At 52.2% G+C, this 20345-nt stretch overlaps 1 protein-coding gene across 1 annotated transcript in view; it reads left to right on the top strand.

The window, feature by feature from the left end:
* The first annotated feature begins 604 nt into the window (after positions 1 to 604).
* Positions 605 to 20345, top strand: part of PLXDC1 (plexin domain containing 1) — a 65494-nt gene continuing 45753 nt past the window's right edge. Inside the window, exons 1-2 of the mRNA XM_029212828.1 lie at positions 605 to 776; positions 8967 to 9148. Of these exons, the coding sequence (XP_029068661.1) occupies positions 701 to 776; positions 8967 to 9148 (258 nt within the window). The 5' untranslated portion in view covers positions 605 to 700. The remainder of the gene's footprint in view (positions 777 to 8966; positions 9149 to 20345) is intronic.

Raw genomic sequence — 20345 nt, 5'->3', positions numbered from 1 at the left:
CAAGGCAATTGTCTGCTGGCAATGGGGGATGAGGGTGGGATAAAGTGGAGAGGAGCCACGGGAGGGCGTGGAATTCAGGCCTCTGCTGCAAGGGGAGATTCTGGGGTGGGGATGGGCATCAGAAACCCACACAACTCCGTGGAACAGCCCAGAAAGTCGGGAAGCCTGGTGGATCTGGGTCGGGGGATGGGTGGTAGGAGCTCATGGTCCGAGGAAGAGGTCTGGCCTCTCGAGCCTTTTCTCCACCGCTTTACCCCGGGGAGTCAGGAGGGGAAGGGAGACAGGAGCTAAGGTGCGGTGTGGGGGTAGCTGGTACTCTTCGGGGGTTCTTCCAGCCCGAGGGTCCCCCGCCCTGTCCCCCTCCTGCGTCCGCTGCCCCCCCTCCCCCCGCCTAGGGAGCGGCCGCGGGAGCTCTCGGGGAGCGCTCGGGCAGGGCTGAGAGGGCTGGGGAAGCCTCAGGGAGAGCTCTGCAAGCGCCGCGCCCCCCCGCCCCGCCCCCTCCCCGGTCCCGGCTCCGGGAGGCCGCGCTGCTCGCTCGCCGCCCGCTGGCGCTCCGCCGCTCTCGCCGCTCTCGCCGCTCGCCGGCCCCGCGCTCCGCCGCCGCTCCGCCGCCCACCCGTCCGCCTGCCAGCCCGGGAGACCGCGCCGCCAGAGCCCGGCCGGGGCAGCTGCGGGCCGGGGGCGGGCCCTGGCCCCCACCATGCGGGCCGAGCTCTGGCTCCTCGTGCTGGTGCTCAGGGAGGCTGCCCGGGGGCTGAGCCCCCAGCCCGGAGCAGGTAGGACTGGCCGGAGTTGGCTGAGGTGGATCGGGGCGGGGGTCGGGGGGCAGGTAGGCGGGCGTGGGCATGGGCAGGTACCGGCATGCTGGCGATGTTTGGGGCCCCGGGGGGTCGTGTCTGCGGGAGGCCAGGCGCCCTGTGGACTGTGGCAGGTGGACAGGGACCCCACTTTTCTAAACACACAGGGTGTATGAGTGAGGGAGGAAGCGTCAGACACTGATGCCCCGAGCTCTCCTTCCCTCCTGGAAGGACGCTGGAGGGACCCTAGTAGAGGGGGATCTATAAGGCAGTGGGCTCTGGCCCCAAAGGGGGCAGTGGGCGAGACATAGGGACCCCTGGTCACACCGGATGAGGCTGAATTCTGATGAGATGCGGAGTCTGGGGTGCCTCCTGTCCCAGTTTTGCCTCCTTTTTCTTTTCCCTGCCCCCACTCCCAAGCTGACCCAGGCTGGGGGCTGGGTGGGAGCAGCCAGGAGGATGGAGGAGACCCAGCATCTTTCCTCCAACAAGGGCACTAGGGGCCTGACGCCTTCCTCTCTCCGTTTGGTACTTGGAGAGCAGGGCCCAGAAAGAAGCAACTTGCCGCTCCCCCACCCCCAGCCTCCAGGGTCCTCCTGTCACTCCTGCTCTGCTCTGCCCTGGTGGTCCTTTAGCTTCTCTGGCTCTAGACTGGGGGGTGGGGGTGTCCTATCTTGCACACAGCAGTTCTCTACAATCATCGCACTCACGTGGAAGTCCTTTCTGAGACCTACCTTGAGTCCCTGCTGTTATAAAAGGAGAACCATTTTTCAACAAGTAATTTTACATTCTCCTCTTTCCTCCTCATGTACATAGAACTTCTCTGGGGCTGGGGAGGTGGGTAATTGCAGTCAAGCCTCTTGACAGAGAGAATTGGGAAGATAGTACTCCATGCCTCACTGGCATGCATGTCCCCCAGATGGATGGAGCAGGTGGAGGGTTTGGCGAGAGTGATGCTGTAGTTGGGCTGCTGTGTCTCAGGGGTGTGCTGTCATCAGGCAAAGCGTCAGTGACAGTGTGCTTGACTTTAATGATCCCTGAATGTAGCTGAGGCAGGCCTGGGTCCCTGTTGAGAAGGAGGGTGTGGGCAGTGGACAGTGGAGGCTGATATGGCAAGAAGCTGCTGGTGAAGAGCCACCAGTTTTCAGAGAGACCACGCAGAGAGTGGCCAGAGACTTGGTTTCTAGTCCCAGCATCTCACTTGCTGTGTGACCTCGAGCAAGTTACTTTCCTTCTCTGGGCCTATTTCCTCCCTTATAAAGTGAGGCTGTGGGCAAAATTTTTAACTCTTGGTGGTGGGATTATGAGAGATCTTTTTTCTTTTTTAATGTTTGTCTTTCCTTTTCAGATTTGTTAGGATGTGTATGGGGTAATTGAAAACAATTTTTTAGATCTCAATATAAAAAGGAATGGGTTGGACAGGTCAATTTTTGAGGTCCTTTGCAAACCCAACCTGGTGGGATCTTCTGAACTTAGGATGTGACTGGGCGGATGAGAGATGGCTCTGAACCTGACTGAGTTGGGAGAACCATGGAGAGGGTTGGGGAAGGGGGCATTGGGAGGAAATAAGGATGTGCTGGGCCATGGGGGCCAGACCCAGGCCTGGCTGAGGGCTGCCTCTTCAGAGTTGGGTTGGAAGAGTAGATACCCTGGGAGGTCAAAAAGAGGGGGCAGACGGAGATTTGAATCACATCTCTCAGTAGAAGACACCCTGTCTCCTCGGCTTTGACAGAGATTCAGCCAGGAGAAATGGACTTTCTCTGCAGCAGGAGAGATTGGTTAGACCTAAGGAAGCTCTAAGAAGCCAGCGGGGGCAGCTGTTACTCCCAGTGCTGTGCTTTTTTCACAAGGGAAGGCTGGATTTGAGGGGGGCCCTGTGTGGAGGCAGAGGGATGTCTTCTGGGGAGAAGAGATGTGGGGTGGGACATTCTGGGGGAGGGTTGCTCTGAATGTTGGTGGAGCCCTGGTGATGATGAAAGGGCAGCTGGGAGCTGGACCTGAGGGGTGCTGCCATCCAGCCCCAAGGCTCCAAGTCTTCCGTGCTGCGGTGGGGATGGGCTCAGGAGGGAGCTGAGATCTCCCCTCCCACTTGATGAATTAGCTTGTTTAGTGGAGCCTTGAAACTTCGTCTATCATTAAAATGGGAGCAGGAGAAAGATGAGTGACCCAAAGATATAGTCAGGTGGCGAGACCAGCAGAGGCTGATAGACAGACAGATGGACAGACAGGAAGATACTGGGGTGCACAGGGGGAGCGTGGGGGTGGTGGCACTCAGGGTCTGGTCCAGGGGAAACCGGAAGTGCCTACAGCAGACAGAGAAGGAGAAGGCAGCTGGACGTGACTTCCTGGCTGTCAGGAGACCAGGGCCAGCACCGACCCCTGGTGACCCTGGCAACTTCCTCCTTTCTCTGACCCTTGGTTTCCCCATCCATAAAATGAGGTTTGGACCAGATTGCCTCTAGGGCCCCTTGAAGCTATGACTCTGCTTCCGGCCTCTTCCTTGCTCACCAGGGACCTCCAAGCAGAGCGAGACTGAAATCCAGATTTCTTACAGTGGCCGTCGAACAGCCCCTCCCCACCTCCACCCCTGCTCTCACTCTGCCGGCGGCCATCCCCCAAAACCCTCAGGCTGCTGTCCCCTGGGATCTGTCCCCTGGCTTCTCTTCGTCCAGGTCTCCATCAGCTCAAGGGCCACCTCTCAGAGAGGCTCACCCTGAGGGCTCTGTCCAGAGTAGCAACAATCCCCAGCCCTCTCGTCCTTCTGTTTCCCTCACAGCCCTTCTCACTACCTCACGTTGTCTCATTTGCTGAATTACTCATTTTGTGTGTGTCTTTCCCGACTAAAATCTTCATGGGCACGGGGGTTGTGTCTGCCTGTTCCCTGTTATTGCCCCAGCACCCAGCACGGTGCCTGGCACACAGTAGGGTCTCAATAAACATGTACTGAGTGAGTGAATGAATCAGAGGGTGTCACAGACCCCAGTCTGTCCCTTTGAGAGAAACTCAGAGAGGCAAACTCTTCTTTTCTCCTCTCCTCCCCTCTTTTCTTCTGAGCTACTGGCCATCTCTCCCTGCCCCTTCCTCATGCCTCCCTCTCTCTCCCCAGATCAGGGTCCTCAGTGGGTTTCTGCCTGCCAGCAGGAGGGGAGAGGGTGCAGTTGGGGACTTTGTAACTGAGGGGCAGGATTTCAGCTCAGGGTCCAGAGCCTTCCCCGGGCCCCTCAGAAAGTTGGTCCTCATGTGAATCCCAGGAAAGCAGGAGGACTCTGCTGGGTGCTTTGTGCACATTATTTTATTTAAGTCTCAAAATGACTCGCCCGATGTAGGTTTTATCATTTCCATTTTCCAGAGGAGGAAACTGAGGCTCAGAGAGATTATGCAGTTTGTCCAAAGTCATAGTCAGTAAGCGATAGATTCAAAGTTCAGTCTCAAGCTTGTCTGATTCCAAACCTGTGCTTTTTTTTTATAACTTCCCGCTGTGGAGCACAGGCTCCAGACGCGCAGGCCCAGCGGCCATGGCTCATGGGCCCAGTTGCTCTGCGGCATGTGGGATCCTCCCAGACCGGGGCACGAACCCATGTCCCCTGCATCGGCAGGTGGACTCCCAACCACTGCGCCACCAGGGAACCCCCAAACCTGTGCTTTTATTGCTGTGATAGTACAGGGAGGGTTTCTGGTGAGGCTGTGCCACGAGGGAAGAGTCTTTTCAACCCTGTGGGTTGCAGGTACTCAGGACATTTAAGGATGCCTCCCTCCCTCCCTCCCTCCCTTCCTTCCTTCCTTCCTCCCTCCCTCCCTCCCTCCTTTCCTTCCTTCCTCCCTCCCTCCTTTCCTTCCTTCCTTCCTTCCTTCCTCCCTCCTTCCCTTCCTCCCTTCCTCCCTCCCTCCCTCCCTTCCTTCCTTCCTTCCTTCCTCCCTTCCTTCCTCCCTCCCTCCCTCCCTCCCTTCCTCCCTCCCTCCCTCTCTCCCTCCCTCCCTCCCTCCTTCCTACCATCATCCATGTGTGCTTGATGAGCATCTGCTCTGTGTCAGGCACCTAGAGCCTGTGGTGGCACAGGTAGCAGCAATATGTCAGGATCAGGGCTGGGACGGTGCATGTAGCATTTGGGGTGAGGGGCAGAAATGTCAGAGGAGGCACTGGGAAGAAGTGACATCTCATGAGACTTGAAGGATGAGCAAGAGCTCATCAGGAGAAAGATTTATTTATGGAGCAGAGTGATCTAGGATGAGAAAATTGCATGTGTGAAGCCTCGTGGCCAGGGAGAGTAGGGCTGCGTCCTGCAAAGGGCTTTAGGAAGATGGGAGGCTGGAGAAGTCAGCAGGGATCCCGTCATGAAGGGGCTCAAGTGCTGAGTGGAGGAGCTGGGCTTTCAGCCGAAGGGTCATGGCGAGAGGGGAGCATGGGAGAGATGGAATGAAGTTTGTCCTCTGGACAGGATGCTCTGGCAGGCGTGTGGGAGACTGGCCCAAGGGCATTAAGGGTGGGGGCTGAAGTTGCCACCAGGAAAGAGGTGACGGTGGCCAGGACTGAGTGGTGGCCATGAGGCTGGAATGGCAAGCTTGTGTGATGCATGGGATGAAGGTGGCTTGGCCCAGGCGCTGGGATTGGGTGACCAGGCCTTGTGAAGTCAGCCTGTTGCTTTTTGCCCTGGAGCAGGGCAGGGGCACCAGAAAAGGGTTGGGGCCCTACCACTGGGCCGTCCCCCTGCATTCCAGGGGCTACAGTCTGCCAGAGAAGCTCCCAGGTTCGGACCCAATGGCACCCAGTGCATTCTGCCCTGGGGCTGCCCCTGCACCTTAGGACACAGCCTGGTATTGCCGGTCACCTCTTGTACTTTCTGTGGTCTGAGCAGAGCCTGCACCTTTTCTGTGCCTGAGTGCAATTCCTGTCCTGGACTAGTTGTGTGACCTGGGGAGATTCCTTAATGTCCTCATGCCTAGGTTTCCCAGTTTGTAAAATAGATCTAAAACTAGCACCTCTCTCATAGGGTGACTGTGAGGGTTAAATGAGTTAGTGGGTTTAAAGCCCTTGGAATAGTACCAGCACAGAGTAACCATTCTCTAAAAGTCAGCTGTTGTTTTTATCATTACTGTCACTATTGTGACATCCCACTAGACTGTATGCCACTTAGGGCCATGGGTGGTGGAATGGATGAATACATGACTAGCGTATGCTCTGGAAGCTTCTTGCTGGGAAGAGGGAGCTCTCCAGTGCAAGGCAGAAGGCAGAGCAGGGGGTGGCTGAGGGTTGGATAGGTGTGTAACATGTGTGTGAGCCTGCAGGAGGAGGGCCCAGGCCTTCAGGCAAGTGTGTGTGTGCATGTGGGCCCCAACACACACACGTGAGCAACCAGCCATGTTGGCTCCTTCTGCAGGCGGAAGGGGTGGTGTCCCATCCTAGCCAACTGGGAGGGGGCAGGGTGTCGGGGGTTGGGAGGGCAAGATTCAGGGTTAGGACAGAGTAGGGCAAGGCTCCTCGGCAACCTCCCTCTATCCCGCACCACTGTCTCCTTCCTGGACACTTTGCCTTTGGTCCTGACCCTGAGCATCCCTGTTTATACCATTAACTTTTTTTAAAAAATTAATTAATTTATTTATTTTTGACTGCGTTGGGTCTTCTTTGCTGCATGCAGGCTTTCTCTAGTTGAGGTGAGCAGGGGCTATTCTTCCCTGTGGTCCACGTGTGGTGGCTTCTCTTATTGCGGAGCACGAGCTCTAGGCACGTGGGCTTCCGTAGTTGTGGCACGCGGGCTCTAGAGCGCAGGCTCAAGTAGTTGTGGCGCACGCTCTGTGGCACGTGGGATCTTCCCGGACCAGGGCTTGAACCCGTGTCCCCTGCATTGGCAGGCGGATTCTTAACCACTGCGCCACCAGGGAAGCCCCTCCTTGTTTAAAAAACCTTCTCATTTATTTTTCTTCCTTGATGCTCATGGTGGCCTGTGCCACAGGCATGATTGTCATCCCCATGTTCGTGATGAGGAAACTGAGGCTTAGAGAGGTAAACTGATGGGTCCAAGGTCACACAGGTTGTGGTGGCAGGTGTGCCCTCCCTGGCCCCAGCTCTGGCTAGGCCCCTCTCCCTGCCCTCTCCCCAGGCCTCAGGCCCCCACCATCCAGGCTCCCTCCTCTCTCGGTTGCAGGACTGTGATGCCTGCAGATCCCCAACATCCCTTTCTGGGCCAGCTGAGCTCCTCTACTTGCTCTGCACATGCTCCTTTCCTGTTCTGGTTCCTGCCCAGGCCTGAGGGCTGCTTGCAGGAGGACCCAGGGAGCTGGGCAGAGCAGCCCAGCACAAATAGTTCTGCCACCATGGGCAGCTGTGGGCCCCACCCGAGAGCGGCAAGACAGCCCTGGCCTGGGGTCTGGGCCACAGGCAGGCTGCCTTCCCAGCACTGGGCTCAGGTCCATCTCAGCCAGTGGACATCTTGGGGAAGGGGTCTGGATACCACCCTCTCTCCCTCTTTTCCAGAGCATCTGGTTGCGATTAGGGGCAGGGGAGTGAGAGGGAGCCGGCAAGGATCCAGCAGGCGCCAGCAGCCAAGGATGACTTAATTGGATAAAATGTCTAATGACAAACCAGAGCCCCACAGCAGGGTCCTGGCCCCAGTCCCAGGCCTGGTCCTGGGCAAGCCTTTTCTCAACCTCTGTTCTTGATGCCTCCCAAGTTACCTCCAGTAAAGTGTCCTCAATTATGCAGTGATTGAGCACCTACTGTTTGCGAGGCACCGAGGATACACATTTACGGAAGGTGGGAGGGTCCTGTGGGAACTCAAGTCTACCAGGGAGACAGGCACAGTTAGACCACCAGCAGATGCTCTAGGAGAGAGGGCTACATCCAGGGCTCTGGGGAGGGGGTGGGGCAGGTCGAGGTGGAGAAGGGCATCTGACACAGTGCAGGCCTGAAACTGATGGAGATCACAGGGAATGTTACCTCCACCCGTCTGGTGGTCTGTGTCCCATATACACGTCCATAGTAGGTGTGGCAATTGGAGAGACCGTATAAGACATATCTTTGGGGGCATAAATCTTTCTGAATGGAAAAGCATGGTTTCTGTGTCATTTGGAATAAATTTAATGACCTAGAGGGAACTGGAGAGAGCATCAAGTCGAGGAACGGCTGCTAGATGGCCTGTGTGCAGCCACTCTCCAATCCTGTGCCCGCAGCAGACATTGCTAATTGATCATAACAACCTTTCCTGCTAAACACAAATGGAACCTCAGAATTCTTCACAATTAGAGTGCTCCTGGCTGTCACTAATCGATTGGAGATGGCTTTTGAGATGAAATCTATTTGCCATCATTGATGGTGTTTATGCTCCTTGTTTCATGGGGAAAGTGACTTGCCCCAAGGTGTTTGAAGGTAGTGATGAGACTAAACAGTGGTCCCCGCTATGGAGACATCTTCAACTGTCACAACCTGGAGGAGGTGCTACTGGCATCTAGAGGGTAGAGGCCAGGGATGCTGCTAAAAAATCCTGCAATGCATAGGACAGTCCTCCACAACAAATAATTATCCAGTCCAAAATGTCAGTAGTACCAAGGATGAGAAGCCCTGAACTAAAAGAACTCTGCTCTCTGGCTTCTAGTCCCTGGAAGGTGAGATTATGTGCCACTTGTGGTAGAGAAATAGGGAACTGGTTTGGAATGTTCCAGAGCAATTGTTCTCACCCTTGTGTGCCGTGTAAGGTCCAGGTCTTCTCAAAAGCTCCCCTGGGGGTCATTTAAGGATCCACATGCACAGGCCACACCGCAGACCAATTATATCAGAATCTCTGGGGTGGAACTCAGACAGCAGGAATTTTTAAAACTCCCCAGATGATTCCAGTGAAGTTGAGAATAATCACCCCTTTGGGGGCAGATAAGGGAAACTTATCTCCATCCCTACCTGCTGTATGACCTTCTTTAACCTCTGTGAGCTGCTGATTCCTGTCTGCAAAATGGAGAGCATCATACCTACAGTGGAGGGCTGGAGTGAGGGCTAAAGTGTTTCCTGTGCAAAGTGTGTGGGTGGAGCTCAGTGCATGCTGGGTATCTCCTGCCCTGAATGTCAGTGTCCCCAGAGTCAATGACGGCATGGGAATCAGGGCTTCTGCAGAGTAAGCAGGCTGGTCCCCCTCCAGGGCCTTCACTCTGACTGTCAGGACTCAACTTTCCGTCCCGTTCTCCCAGGTCAGGATGCAGGCCAAGGCTCTGGAGGGGCCGTCCAGGGGACCACCGTGCAGGGCTGGAATCGGAGAGCCCGAGAGATCCCTGGCCAGGTGTCGGAGCCGGACAGGACTCAGCTGAGCCAGGACCTGGGTGGGGGCACCCTGGCCATTGACACACTGCCGGATAACGGGACCAGGGTGGTGGTAAGTGCTGGAGGGACATGGAGCGGGAGGGAATTGGCAGTGGGGGGGCCCCCAGGTGCCCCATGTACACTTGTCAGACACACAAGTGTATCCTTTGGGGTTGGCCCTGGACGTCGGTGTGGAGAGAGGGCTCCCGGGAGAGGGGATGGAAGCGGGGTCAAGCCTGGGTCATAAAATCTTGGCATCTCAGAGCTTCATAGGCTTGCCTACCTCCTTGTGGACCCAGAGAGGTGAAGTGACTTGCTCAAGGATGCACAGCATGTCCACAGGGTTCCTGACACTGGACTCTTCCACTTCTTAGGGCCTCCACTAGAAGCTGAATGAAGGTGGCATTATTAGTCACATCCGGCTGCCAGCTCTGGCCCCACCCCCACCTCATTTCTGCACCATCTACAGACCATGTGGCTCCAGAGGGTTAATGGTACAGAGGCTCTGGTTGCTCAGCCTCCGGGGAGGGCACTCTGAGTGGAGGAAGCAATTAGGGTGATGCTGCAGGAGAAAACGTCCTCTGCCTGGGGCAGTTCTGGGGGTGGCAATGCAGGGAGGAACTGGCCCCTTGTAGAGCTGGCCCTGCTCCCCAGCTGGCTACCTGGGAGGCTCATGGGGGCCTCTGTGTCTGTGGGAGAGCCTGTAATCATGTGTGTGTCTGAGGGTTATTGTGTATTATGTACATTTGCCTGTGTGTCTGTCACCATGAGCTGCTGTGTCTGAGAGGAGTGTGTGTGTGTGTGTGTGTGTGTGAGAGACCGTGTGAGTGTGAATGTGCCCATGGCTGTGTGTGGAGGCGCGCATGGCTGCCGGTGAAGAGGATGGATTCTCAGGATGCAGAAAGACTATGAAAAGAGAAACAACAAGAGGATGGGCTTCTTGGCATTTCTTTATTTTATGTTTAGTAACTAATTTTTTAAATCCAAGAAGTGCATGCAGTCAAAAAGGCCAAACAGGGCTTCCCTGGTGGCGCAGTGGTTGAGAGTCCGCCTGCCAATGCAGGGGACACGGGTTCGTGCCCGGGTCCGGGAAGATCCCACGTGCCGCGGAGCGGCTGGGCCCGCGCGTCTGGAGCCTGTGCTCCGCAATGGGAGAGGCCACAACAGTGAGAGGCCCGCATACAGCAAAAAAAAAAAAAAAAAAAAGGCCAAATAGTGCTAAAATCAGAAAACAAAACACATCAGTCCGCCCCTCTTCTCCGGACCTGCCCACCCCTCTCTCAGAAGGTGTCACTTTGGGCACCTTCTCCTGGAGGTCATCTCCATATTTCTAAGTAATTTTCTTACACTGCTACCTGTCGATAAATCCATTTAGACATTATCTGTTGGTTGCCTGTTGTGTAGATGAAGAGTGCCTTTTATATGCCTTTTATCTACTCCCCCAAGCATGGTTTAACACTCTCAATACAACTGTTAAATCCATATGCTCTGCTTTTTATCGTAATCAGGTAAATATTGTTCACCACTAATCCAATCAGGGTAATATCACTGTTTACTTTCTTGCATCATTTTTGCTTTTCTTGCCCCCAATCCCCACCTACTTTCTTAGTTTTTTGTACTTACCATGGCTATATATTCTTTTTTTTTCTTAATTAATTAATTCTTGGCTGCACTGGGTCTCCGTTGCTGCGTGTGGGCTTTATCTAGTTGCGGCGAGCAGGGGCTACCCTTCGTTGTGGTGTGCGGGCTTCTCATTGCAGTGGCTTCTCTTGTTGCGAAGCACAGGCTCGAGGCATGCGAGCTTCAGTAGTTGTGGCATGCAGGTTTAGTAGCTGTGGCTTGTGGGCTCTAGAGCGCAGGCTCAGTAGTTGTGGCACACAGGCTTAGATGCTCTGCGGCATGTGGGATCTTCCTGGACCAGGGCTCGAACCTGTGTCCCCTGCGTTGGCAGGCGGATTCTTAACCACTGAGCCACCAGGGAAGTCCACTGCTATATATTCTTAAACATCCATTGGCCTTAAATATAATTTTTGGTGTGGTCAAACCTGTCAGTTTTTGTTTTTTTGGGTTTTTTTTTGGAAACCTCTCAGCCATCGTCATCCTTCTCCAACCTGGCCGGGTGCTCTCCTGCCTGCCCACAGCCATCCCGGGACCTCCCTCTCCTTCATCCTGGAACTCCCTTATCTCTCTCCTTGCTGGGCACCCTGTTCTCTTGACCCTGTGTCTTTTCTTTCCCACTTCATTCCCTTGTTTGTTTAGCTTTCTGAGAAAGGTTACAGAAGAGGAGAACTTGCACATCTGAAAATGCCTTTACTTTATCCTCACACTCGATTGATGGTTTGGCTGAATATAGAATTCTATATTAAAAATAATTTTCCTTCCCAAGTTTGCAGGCATCTCACATGGTCTTCTGGCTTCTGATGTCACCATTGAGAGGTCTGATGCACTTATGCCCGATCTCTGTAGATGCCTGCTTTCTCCGCCTCTGGAAGCTTTCAGGGGTGTTCCCTTAACCCCAGCATTCTGAAAGTGCCTGTTTGGGCTCTTTCTCTCTCACTGCACTGGACACTTGATGGACTGTTTCAACCCAGAGACTTATATTCACCAGTTCTGGAAAGTCTTCTTGTTTTATTGCTTTGATCATCTTTTCTCTACGTACTCTCCTCTTTCTACCAGACCCCTCAATTAGATGTCCATCTCGGGGATTGATCCCCGAACTTTCTTCTCTCTTCTGTTTCTGTCCCTTTGCATTTTTTGTTGTCTATTTATTAGTTTGCTTGTAATTGTTGTCGTTGATCCACTTTCTGGGAGATATTCTCAACCTTATTTTCTTAATGTTACCGATTTCTTTTCTACTATCATATTTTTCATTTCCAAGAGCTGTTTATTCTTTTCTGATCATTTCTTAAAAACATACTCTCCCATTGTTCTTGTGTCATGGATGTAATAGCTTCTCTCTCTAAGGATATTTTTAGAATTTTAATATTTTTTCCTGCATCATTTCTTTTCTTCCTCCCTCACTTCCTCCCTCCCTTCCTTCCTTCCTTATTTCCTTCCTTCCTTCCTTCCTTCCTTCCTTCCTTCCTTCCTTCCTTCCTTCCTTCCTTCCTCCCTTCCTTCCTTCCTTTCTCTCTCTCTCTCTCTCTCTCTCTCTCTCTTTCTTTCTTTCCGTTTAATGCAGGGACAGTATACACAGGAGGGCCAGGTGTGGGCAGGGTGAAGGAAGAGAAGACGTTAGGAAAAGCTGCAGCAGGGGGCAGCTAAGACCTCTACACGTGAGCCTGAGCTGGCAGGGAGGGTGGGTCCCCAAAGCAGCAAGAGCTGTGATGCCTCTGCAGGAGGGGTGCTGGACAGGGGCTGTACCAGTGCGGGTGGGAGACGGACCAGGGCCAGCCTGCAGCCTGGTGCGGAGGGAGCAAGGTAATACATTCTCTGAACTCTCTCTCTTTCTGCATCATTTCTGTGACTTATCTTTCCTTTTACCTCGTCCTCAGACATGGCTTGGCCCCATTACTGATCCTGTCTTTTATTTAAAATGTTGATCTTTTGTTCATCATGGATTTTTCTGCATCAGTTTAACTAATTTGATTTAAAAATATATGGCATTAAAATATTCTCTTGATGACTGAGTTTGTAGGTGCCGCTTTTTAAATGTTTTTATTAAAAAAAATTTTATTGGAGTATAGTTGATTTACAATGTTGTGTTAGTTTTAGGTGTACAACATAAGGATTCAGTTATACATATACCTATATTCATTCTTTTTCAGATTCGTTTCCTATATAGGTTATTACAGAATATTGAGTACTATACAGTAGGTCCTTGTTGGTTATCTATTTTATATGTAGTAGTGTGTATATGTTAATCCCAACCTCCTAATTTATCCCTCCCCTCCACGTTTCCCCTTTGGTCACCATAAACTTGTTTTCGAAATCTGTGAGTCTGTTTCTGTTTTATAAATAAGTTCTTTTTGTTGGTGCCACTTTAAATGTTACACCCGAGGTCAGTGCCGCCCTCGCCTCACCCTAATCCCGGCCCTGAAGTGGAGCCATTCACTTCCCATGCTGCCCTGTCTTCTCCATCCTGCAGAACCAAGGAGCCATGGTGGGATGATGGAATGGAGGGCCAGGGCAGGAGAGGTACCCCAAGTAAGGGAACACTTGGAAACTCACCCTGTCCCTAACCCCCAGCTTTGCTGGGCTACTGGTTAAAGAACTGGTATTTGCTCTGGGCCAGACACCATGGTCAGAGGGCCACGGTCCAGTCTGTGCAGAGAGGCCACTGCAGAAGAGAGCCACAGAGACGTGGCCTTCTGGAAGCAATTATCTGTGGGTGTTCAGAAAGGGCAGTGGGGATCGTTAAGAGCCAGTATGGATTCAATAACCCCAGAGCTTAAAAAACAGCTCAGGGCTTCCCTGGTGGCGCAGTGGTTGAGAGTCCGCCTGCCGATGCAGGGGACATGGGTTTGTGCCCCGGTCCAGGAAGATCCCACGTGCCGCGGAGCGGCTGGGCCCGTGAGTCATGGCCGCTGAGCCTGCGCGTCCGGAGCCTGTTGCTCCGCAACGGGAGAGGCCACAACAGTGAGAGGCCCGCGTACCACAAAAAAAAAACCCAGCTCAAATTCTCGGGCTCCACCCTGGACTGATTGTCTGAGAAACACTGGAGCCTGGGAATCTGTTTCTTTAAAAGTCCCCGCATGTGATCCTGATGGCTCTCTAGGTGTGGGAACTTCGGAGCTGTAACATTTCAAACCAATTTTAAAATCGGTTGCCAAATTGAACACTGGAAGCTGAGGCTTTCTCAGGCACCATGTGGCTGGACTTGACCACAAGACTTCCACCATCCTGGGGGCTTTGTGGCCCCCGCAGTAGCCACACATTAAGAGTGCACGTGAAGAAGCAAGGCCACCCTGGCAGGAGGCCCCTCTGACTGCGCTAGGGGTGTCCCCAGCCCTGCGCAGAAGACTGGAGGATCAGACTTCTAGACCAGGCTTCTCCCTTAGCTGGAAGAGAGTTCAGAATGTCAGATTGGGAACCGGAAGGCTTCCTTGGCAGGCTGGTGGATAGCTGGCCTCAGGCCAGATGAAACTATTGGGATAATTAGAAATCCTGGCATTTCCGTTTAGAATAAGGTGGGAGAGATGTGACTTAGCAGCAGTTCGTGAGGAAAAGACTTGGGGCTCCTCACTGCCTGTGGGCTGGGATGAGTCAGGAGTGTGGAGTGGCTGCCAAGGACGGAGGTGGGAAAGCCAGCTGTGTTCATGGAAACCCACGAAAACCCACAGAAACCCAGGGACCACGGTTGGGGCTCTGGGGATCCTGTGGGGTTTTTCTTGTCCTGACCACAGCTGAGGGGTTTGAACCCCCTTTCAAATGGCTTTCTAGAAACCAGAGTAGTCCAACATGGTTGAAGGAGTTTGGGGTATTTAACCTGGTATAGAGAAGCTTCTAGATGTGGCTGTTTCCTAATAGCTGCAGGGCTGTGACTGGGGCAGAGGGAATAGACTATTTTCCTCCACAGCTCATATCCCTTCCTGCCCTGAATTATCTATTTATTTGTTTTTATTGCCTGTCTTTCCCTGAAACCGAGGCACCATGAGGCCCAAGACTGTCTTAGCACTCTGTAGCCAGTGCCTGGTGCATGATGGGTGTTCCTCTTTTGAAGGAACAAAGGAAGTAGGGATTTCTCCATCTCCAGAGGCCTTGAAAGACAGGGTTGTTGAAGAGAAGAGGTTGTGCCTGGGGTGAGTTGTTGGACTTAGTGGCCTCAAAGGACCAAACTCTCCGGACTCCCGGGTTCTCACACACATAAGAGAATGTCAGTGCTTATACATGCCATAGATGCCGGAACATGTGTGCACACACTGCGACCCAGGGGGCTCTCGTACCAGAATCCTCAGAGGGGCCTGTGCTCCATTCCTACTCCGCCTTGAACCCGTTAGGCCTTGCACTGAGCAGCAGTCAATGGGGCATGGTGACGATCGCCCCCTTCAGCACAGCCAGACCTCCACACCACCTGGGCTGTGTGTTCACCCTCCCCTGGATGGTGGGCCCCCTTGGTCCCTGCAGGTGCCCCGGGAAGGGGCCCAGAGACTGCTGCTTCTCCCATGTCTCTGGTCAGCGTCTCTGAGAGCTGGGGTCTCTCTGGCCGAAGGAAACCCGATCTTGGCAGCAGAGGGCTGAGCAAGAGGGAAGTGGAAGGAAGGGGACATTTCAGCAAGTTTGATTTGGTCTGTTTCATAAAGTTTTCCTGGCTTTCAACGGTTTATCCATATCACAGTCTAATCTCTGCCAACAGGAACCAGGCTTTAGTTCCCTCTGCTCTGGGGCCGTTATCGAGGGGCTTCGGGCCTGGCAGGTAGGCTGCCATCCCCTTTGCCTCCCCCCCGCCCACCCCGGAGCCCCATCATCTCCCTTCTTTGTTCCTCAGTCCACCCTCCTGGCCCCAGCTTCCCTTCTGGCCCAGCTCCCTCACCTCAGCCCCTCTGCCCAGCCCCCATCCCAGGCCTTCTCTGGCCCAGGCCCCTCTGACCATCTTCCCTTCTCGCCCCTCTGGCCCAACTCCATCTTCCTAGTCCCTTCTGCCCAGCACTTCCTGCCTGGCAACCTCGCCACAATGCTCCTTCTAACTCAGACCCTCTTGCTTTGGAGGCCTTAAGGCATCCAGGCTGCGCTCCCAGGATGAGCTGGCAGGCCCCTGGTCAGAGCCATCTCCTTGGATTTTATTCCCACGCTCACTCTACCACCACATCCCTGTGGAAATAGGATTCTTGTCCGGACTTAAGCTTTCCAGAGATTTTTCCACCAAGACCAATCCTGAGGCCCTGGGGACACTGGAAATTTTGTGGGCGAGGGAGGGATTGGGGAGAGCCATAGTGCTAAGTTAGAAATCTGGGAAGAACCACAGTTTATTCTCCAAGAGGCTGAAGGGGGATGTCTTCAAGGCTGGGGATTTCCAAATCCAAATTAAAGGTTTTCTTGGTTCTGTGGTTCATGTCTGGGTCACAGTTTGGGAGGAACCAAGTTTAAGAGCAGTCAGATTTGGAGGTTCACACCCTAATAGAACAGGTTCACACCCTAATAGAAAATTCTGACTCCCCTCCTCTTACCCCAGTCTTCCTCCTGGCCCAGCTTCCCTGAATTCCTCTCCTCTCTGGCCCAAACAAAACTTCCCAGCTCATCCAACCACCATGGCAGGCCCAGGAATGCTGAGGGACCACACAGTGGGATAGGAACTACATCATCCAAGACAGTTGGGCAGCGAGAGGAACAAGTGAGTGCAATACCCTCCTGGTTTCTACGCCCTCCCAAAGGAGGCAGTTCCCAAAAGGAGACCTTCAGAAGGGCCTAGGAGAGACGGGACAGACAGACTTGTAGCATCGACACATGAAGAGCCCCCGGCGCTGCTCATGGAAGAACCCGGCCATGGCAGTGCGGGCGCTGAGGGGAAAGGATGAGGTGATGAGGCTGTTAGGGGAAGACTTCTGGGGGTTGAGGGTGAGATGGGTGGAGGGAAAGTCATGAGCTGAATTTTGAAGCGACAGACGATAAGAGATTTTGTGAGAAGAATGGGTGTCCAGGGAGGTGGGAGGTGGAGTCCAGACATCCAGTCTTCAGCACTGTGGAAAGGGTCCCGCAGTCTTGGCCTTCCATCTGGCACGTACCAGCTGCTGACCTTGGGCTGGACACTTAAACCCTCAGTTAATGAACCTGGCGTTTCAAGCCCCTACTAGCTTCAGATTTCCCAAATAGGGGAGGGTAGGTACTGATCTTCCTGGGTTGAGACTCGAGAGCAAAATGCGAGGCATGTGATCGGTTCTCAGTCCCGGTGGTCTCCTTTGCCCGGCTCGGTAAGAGTGCCACAGCGCCCTCTGCTGGCTGCTCAGGCCCAGGCGGTCTGTCTCCCACGCAGGTCCCTTTGGTTGACCTTTTCCTTTTCCTTCCGCAGGCTGGTTGTTTGGTTGGTTGGTTGGTTGATTTTCTTTCTTGTTGAGGTGAGAGTCACGTAACAAAAAATTAACCATTTTAAAGTGAAGTGTATTTAATATACCCACAATGTTGTGCAACCATCACCTCTATCGAGTTCCAAAACATTTTCACCACCTCAAAAGGAAATCTTGGACCTTTTAGGCTGTTGCACCCCATCCCTCACCCCCTTCAGTCCCCGGTTATCACCAATCTGTGTTCTATTTCTTTGAATTTACCTGTTCTGGATAGTTCATATATAAATGAAATATCATATGATCTTTTGTGTCTGGTTTCTTTCACCTGGCATAATGTTTTCAAGGCTCATCCATTTTATGGCTGAATAATATTTTCCATTATACGGATATACCACAGCTATGTTCATCTATTCATTTGTTGATAGACATCTGGGTTTCTTCCTTTTGGTTCTTGTGAATAGTGCTACTGTGAACATGTGTATGTGTATGTGTTTGAGTACCTATTTTCAGCTCTTTGGGGGTATACCTAGGAGTGGAATTGCTGACTCGGAGGAACTGCCAAACTTTTTTCCACAGTGACTGAAACATATTACATTCCCACCAGCAATGTATGAGGGTTCCCATTTTGCCACATCCTTGCCAACACTTGTTATTTTCCTTTGTTTTTTTTTTTTTAAATTATAGCATCCTGGTGGATGTGAGCTGGTATCTCATTGTGGTTTTGCTTTGTAGTTTCCCTAATCACTAATGATGTTGAGCATCTTTTCATGTGCTTGTCGGCCATTTGTATATCTTCTTTGGAGAAATGTCTACTTAAGTCCTTTGCCCATTTAAAAAATTGGGCTGTTTGTCTTGGGAAAATTTCTTTCTTTCTTTTTTTTTATAATTTTTTTTCCCTTATTTTTTTGCCTGCGTCGGGTCTTAGTTGCAGCACACGGCATCTTCCTTCGTTGAGGCATGCGGGATCTTCGTTGAGGCGCTCAGGCTTCTCCCTAGTTGTGGTGCATGGGTTAGTTGCCCCGCAGCATGTGGGATCTTAGTTCCCGACCAGGGATTGAACCCTCATCCCCTGCATTGGAAGGTGGATTCTTTACCACCGGACTACCAGGAAAGTCCCGGGAAATTTTCTTTTCTTTCTTTTTAAATTTTTTGCCCACACCACGCTGCTTGCAGGATCTTAGTTCCCCGACCAGGTGTCAAACACGTGCCTCCTTACAGTGGAAGCATGGCGTCCTAACTACTAGACCGCCAGGGAATTCCCTTGTCTTGGGAAAATTTCTTAACCCCTCTGAGCTCATTTCTTCATTGTCAAATGGAGAAGCTATATTGCCTAAGTGTACTTGCAAAGGTGTCATACAGTAATCGACATAAAGGCGCCCAGGGTTGGAAATGATAAACATTAGCTGACTCTGAATTAGGCTCTGGTCAAGGTGACCAACCATCTCGGTTTTCCCAGGATGGTCCTGATTTTGGCACTGAACCCCTCAGTCTCGAGTACATCGGGACAGTTGGTCACCTTGCTCTGGTCCCAAGATGGTAGATAGTGTGTATCTTTGCCATATCGTCACTCTAAACCTCAGTTTCCTCATCTGTAAAGTGGGACTGACAATGCCTCATAGCGTTGTGATAAAAATCGGTTGAACTAACTGGTTGAAAAGTTAAACAGAAAGGTCTCGGAAAAAAAAAAAAAGGTAGTGCTTTTTCCCCCAGATCTTCGCTGGAAGTACAAAAATGGGATCCCAGCAACAAAAGAGGATTTCCTGGCCTTGAAGCTTCAGGGGCTACCCTTCATATCCTCGCGACTCCTCAACGTATGGTGGGAGCTTGTTAGAAATGCAGGTCAGGCCCCTCAGACCTGCAGCATCAGAATCTAATTCCCAGGTGATTTGTACGCACATTAACGTTTGAGAAGTTCTGCTTTATATCCGAGGCTTTGAAGCAGAGGCAATAATCCGGGACATGGAAAATGTATCAACAAATTTATCACAGTAGTATTTAAAAATAGGAAAATAGAGCATAAAAACTGGAAACTACCTAAGTGCCCAGCAGAAAGGAAAAAGTTAATAAAATTGTGGGTTTTCTTCTGAGTAGACAGCCATGAACGCCTTTACAAATGATGGTTAAAAGACCATATTCAACATCAAAAACTGCTTCAGATATCATGAAACATGACAGAAGCAGTCCACACAACTGGATAGTCGGCAGGATTATAACCACGTGAAATTACCTTCATATGAAAAAGACTAGAAGGACATATGGCAGAACAGGACAAGGTGAGAGATGGGGGAGGCCTGCTTTTGTTTTTCCTTATTTCCTAATTCTCTGTGGTTATATGATATATATTGATGCTATCAGAATCTCTGGTTGACTGATATCCTCCAAAAGCCCACATGTAGAATCAGTGTCAGGATAAGATGCTTCTTTCCTTTCCATGAAGCGTGAGGGGTATTAAAAAATGCTTTGTCTAGAAAGCCAGCTCACACCCTCTTTCCAAGCCTGGTCCAAATCCCCACTTCCAGGACCTTCTCAGGTCAGCCTCACCCACCCTGACACCTCTTTACCCCAGGCCCTCAGCACCATGCAAACACCCCTTTGTCTAGGCTGGGTCCCTTCCTTCCCGGGTTAGTCCAGGGGACCTGTTCTCCGCACTTCTGTGATGACAAGTGATCCAGGTGGTTTATTTCAGCCTGAGGCGTAAATACCTCCAGAGGGTAGATGGAGGTCATCATGTGGATGAATGAGGTAAGGGAACTAAAGGAGCCCTCCCTGAGCGCTGGCCTCACTCTGTGGCCGTATATTTCATCCACCCAACTACCCCAGGAGGCAGGTGTTTCTAATACTATCTGGGAACAGAGAGGTGAAGTGCTTGCCCAAGGTTGCACAGCTAGTGAGTGGCAGAGCCAGGACAAGAACCCAGGTCTTTCTGTCCTTGGAGTCCTCAGAAACAAAAATGAGTGATGCGTTGGTCCAGACAGAGGATGCTTCTTAACCAGCGCTCTTCAAGGTTTACTGTGCAAAATAATCCCCTACGAAGCTTGTTCAAATGTGGATTTTGATCCAGCAGGTTTCGGGTTGGGCCCTGGATTCTGCATTTCTGCCGAGCTCCCAGGTGATGCTGATGCTGCTGGTCTCTGGGCCAGACTTTGAGTAGCAGGGATCTAGGAAACATTCCTACTGGCCTTGTAAAGCCTCCTAGAACGGTGGAGGCGGGGAATAGGATGCCCGTTCCCCCAGTATTCCCCTCAGCATGTCCTGGGTTGGATTCAGCTTCCTGGCATGCCATTCTAACCAGCATGGCTGGCCAGACCTCTCCAATAGGCCCTGCAGGAT

This window comes from Monodon monoceros, unplaced genomic scaffold (assembly GCF_005190385.1).
Source record: "Monodon monoceros isolate NGI ecotype Baffin Bay Population unplaced genomic scaffold, NGI_Narwhal_1 Super_Scaffold_9, whole genome shotgun sequence".
Taxonomy (NCBI): domain Eukaryota; kingdom Metazoa; phylum Chordata; class Mammalia; order Artiodactyla; family Monodontidae; genus Monodon; species Monodon monoceros.
The sequence above is the reverse complement of the archived record's forward strand: the minus strand, read 5'-3'. Positions and strand labels throughout refer to the sequence as shown.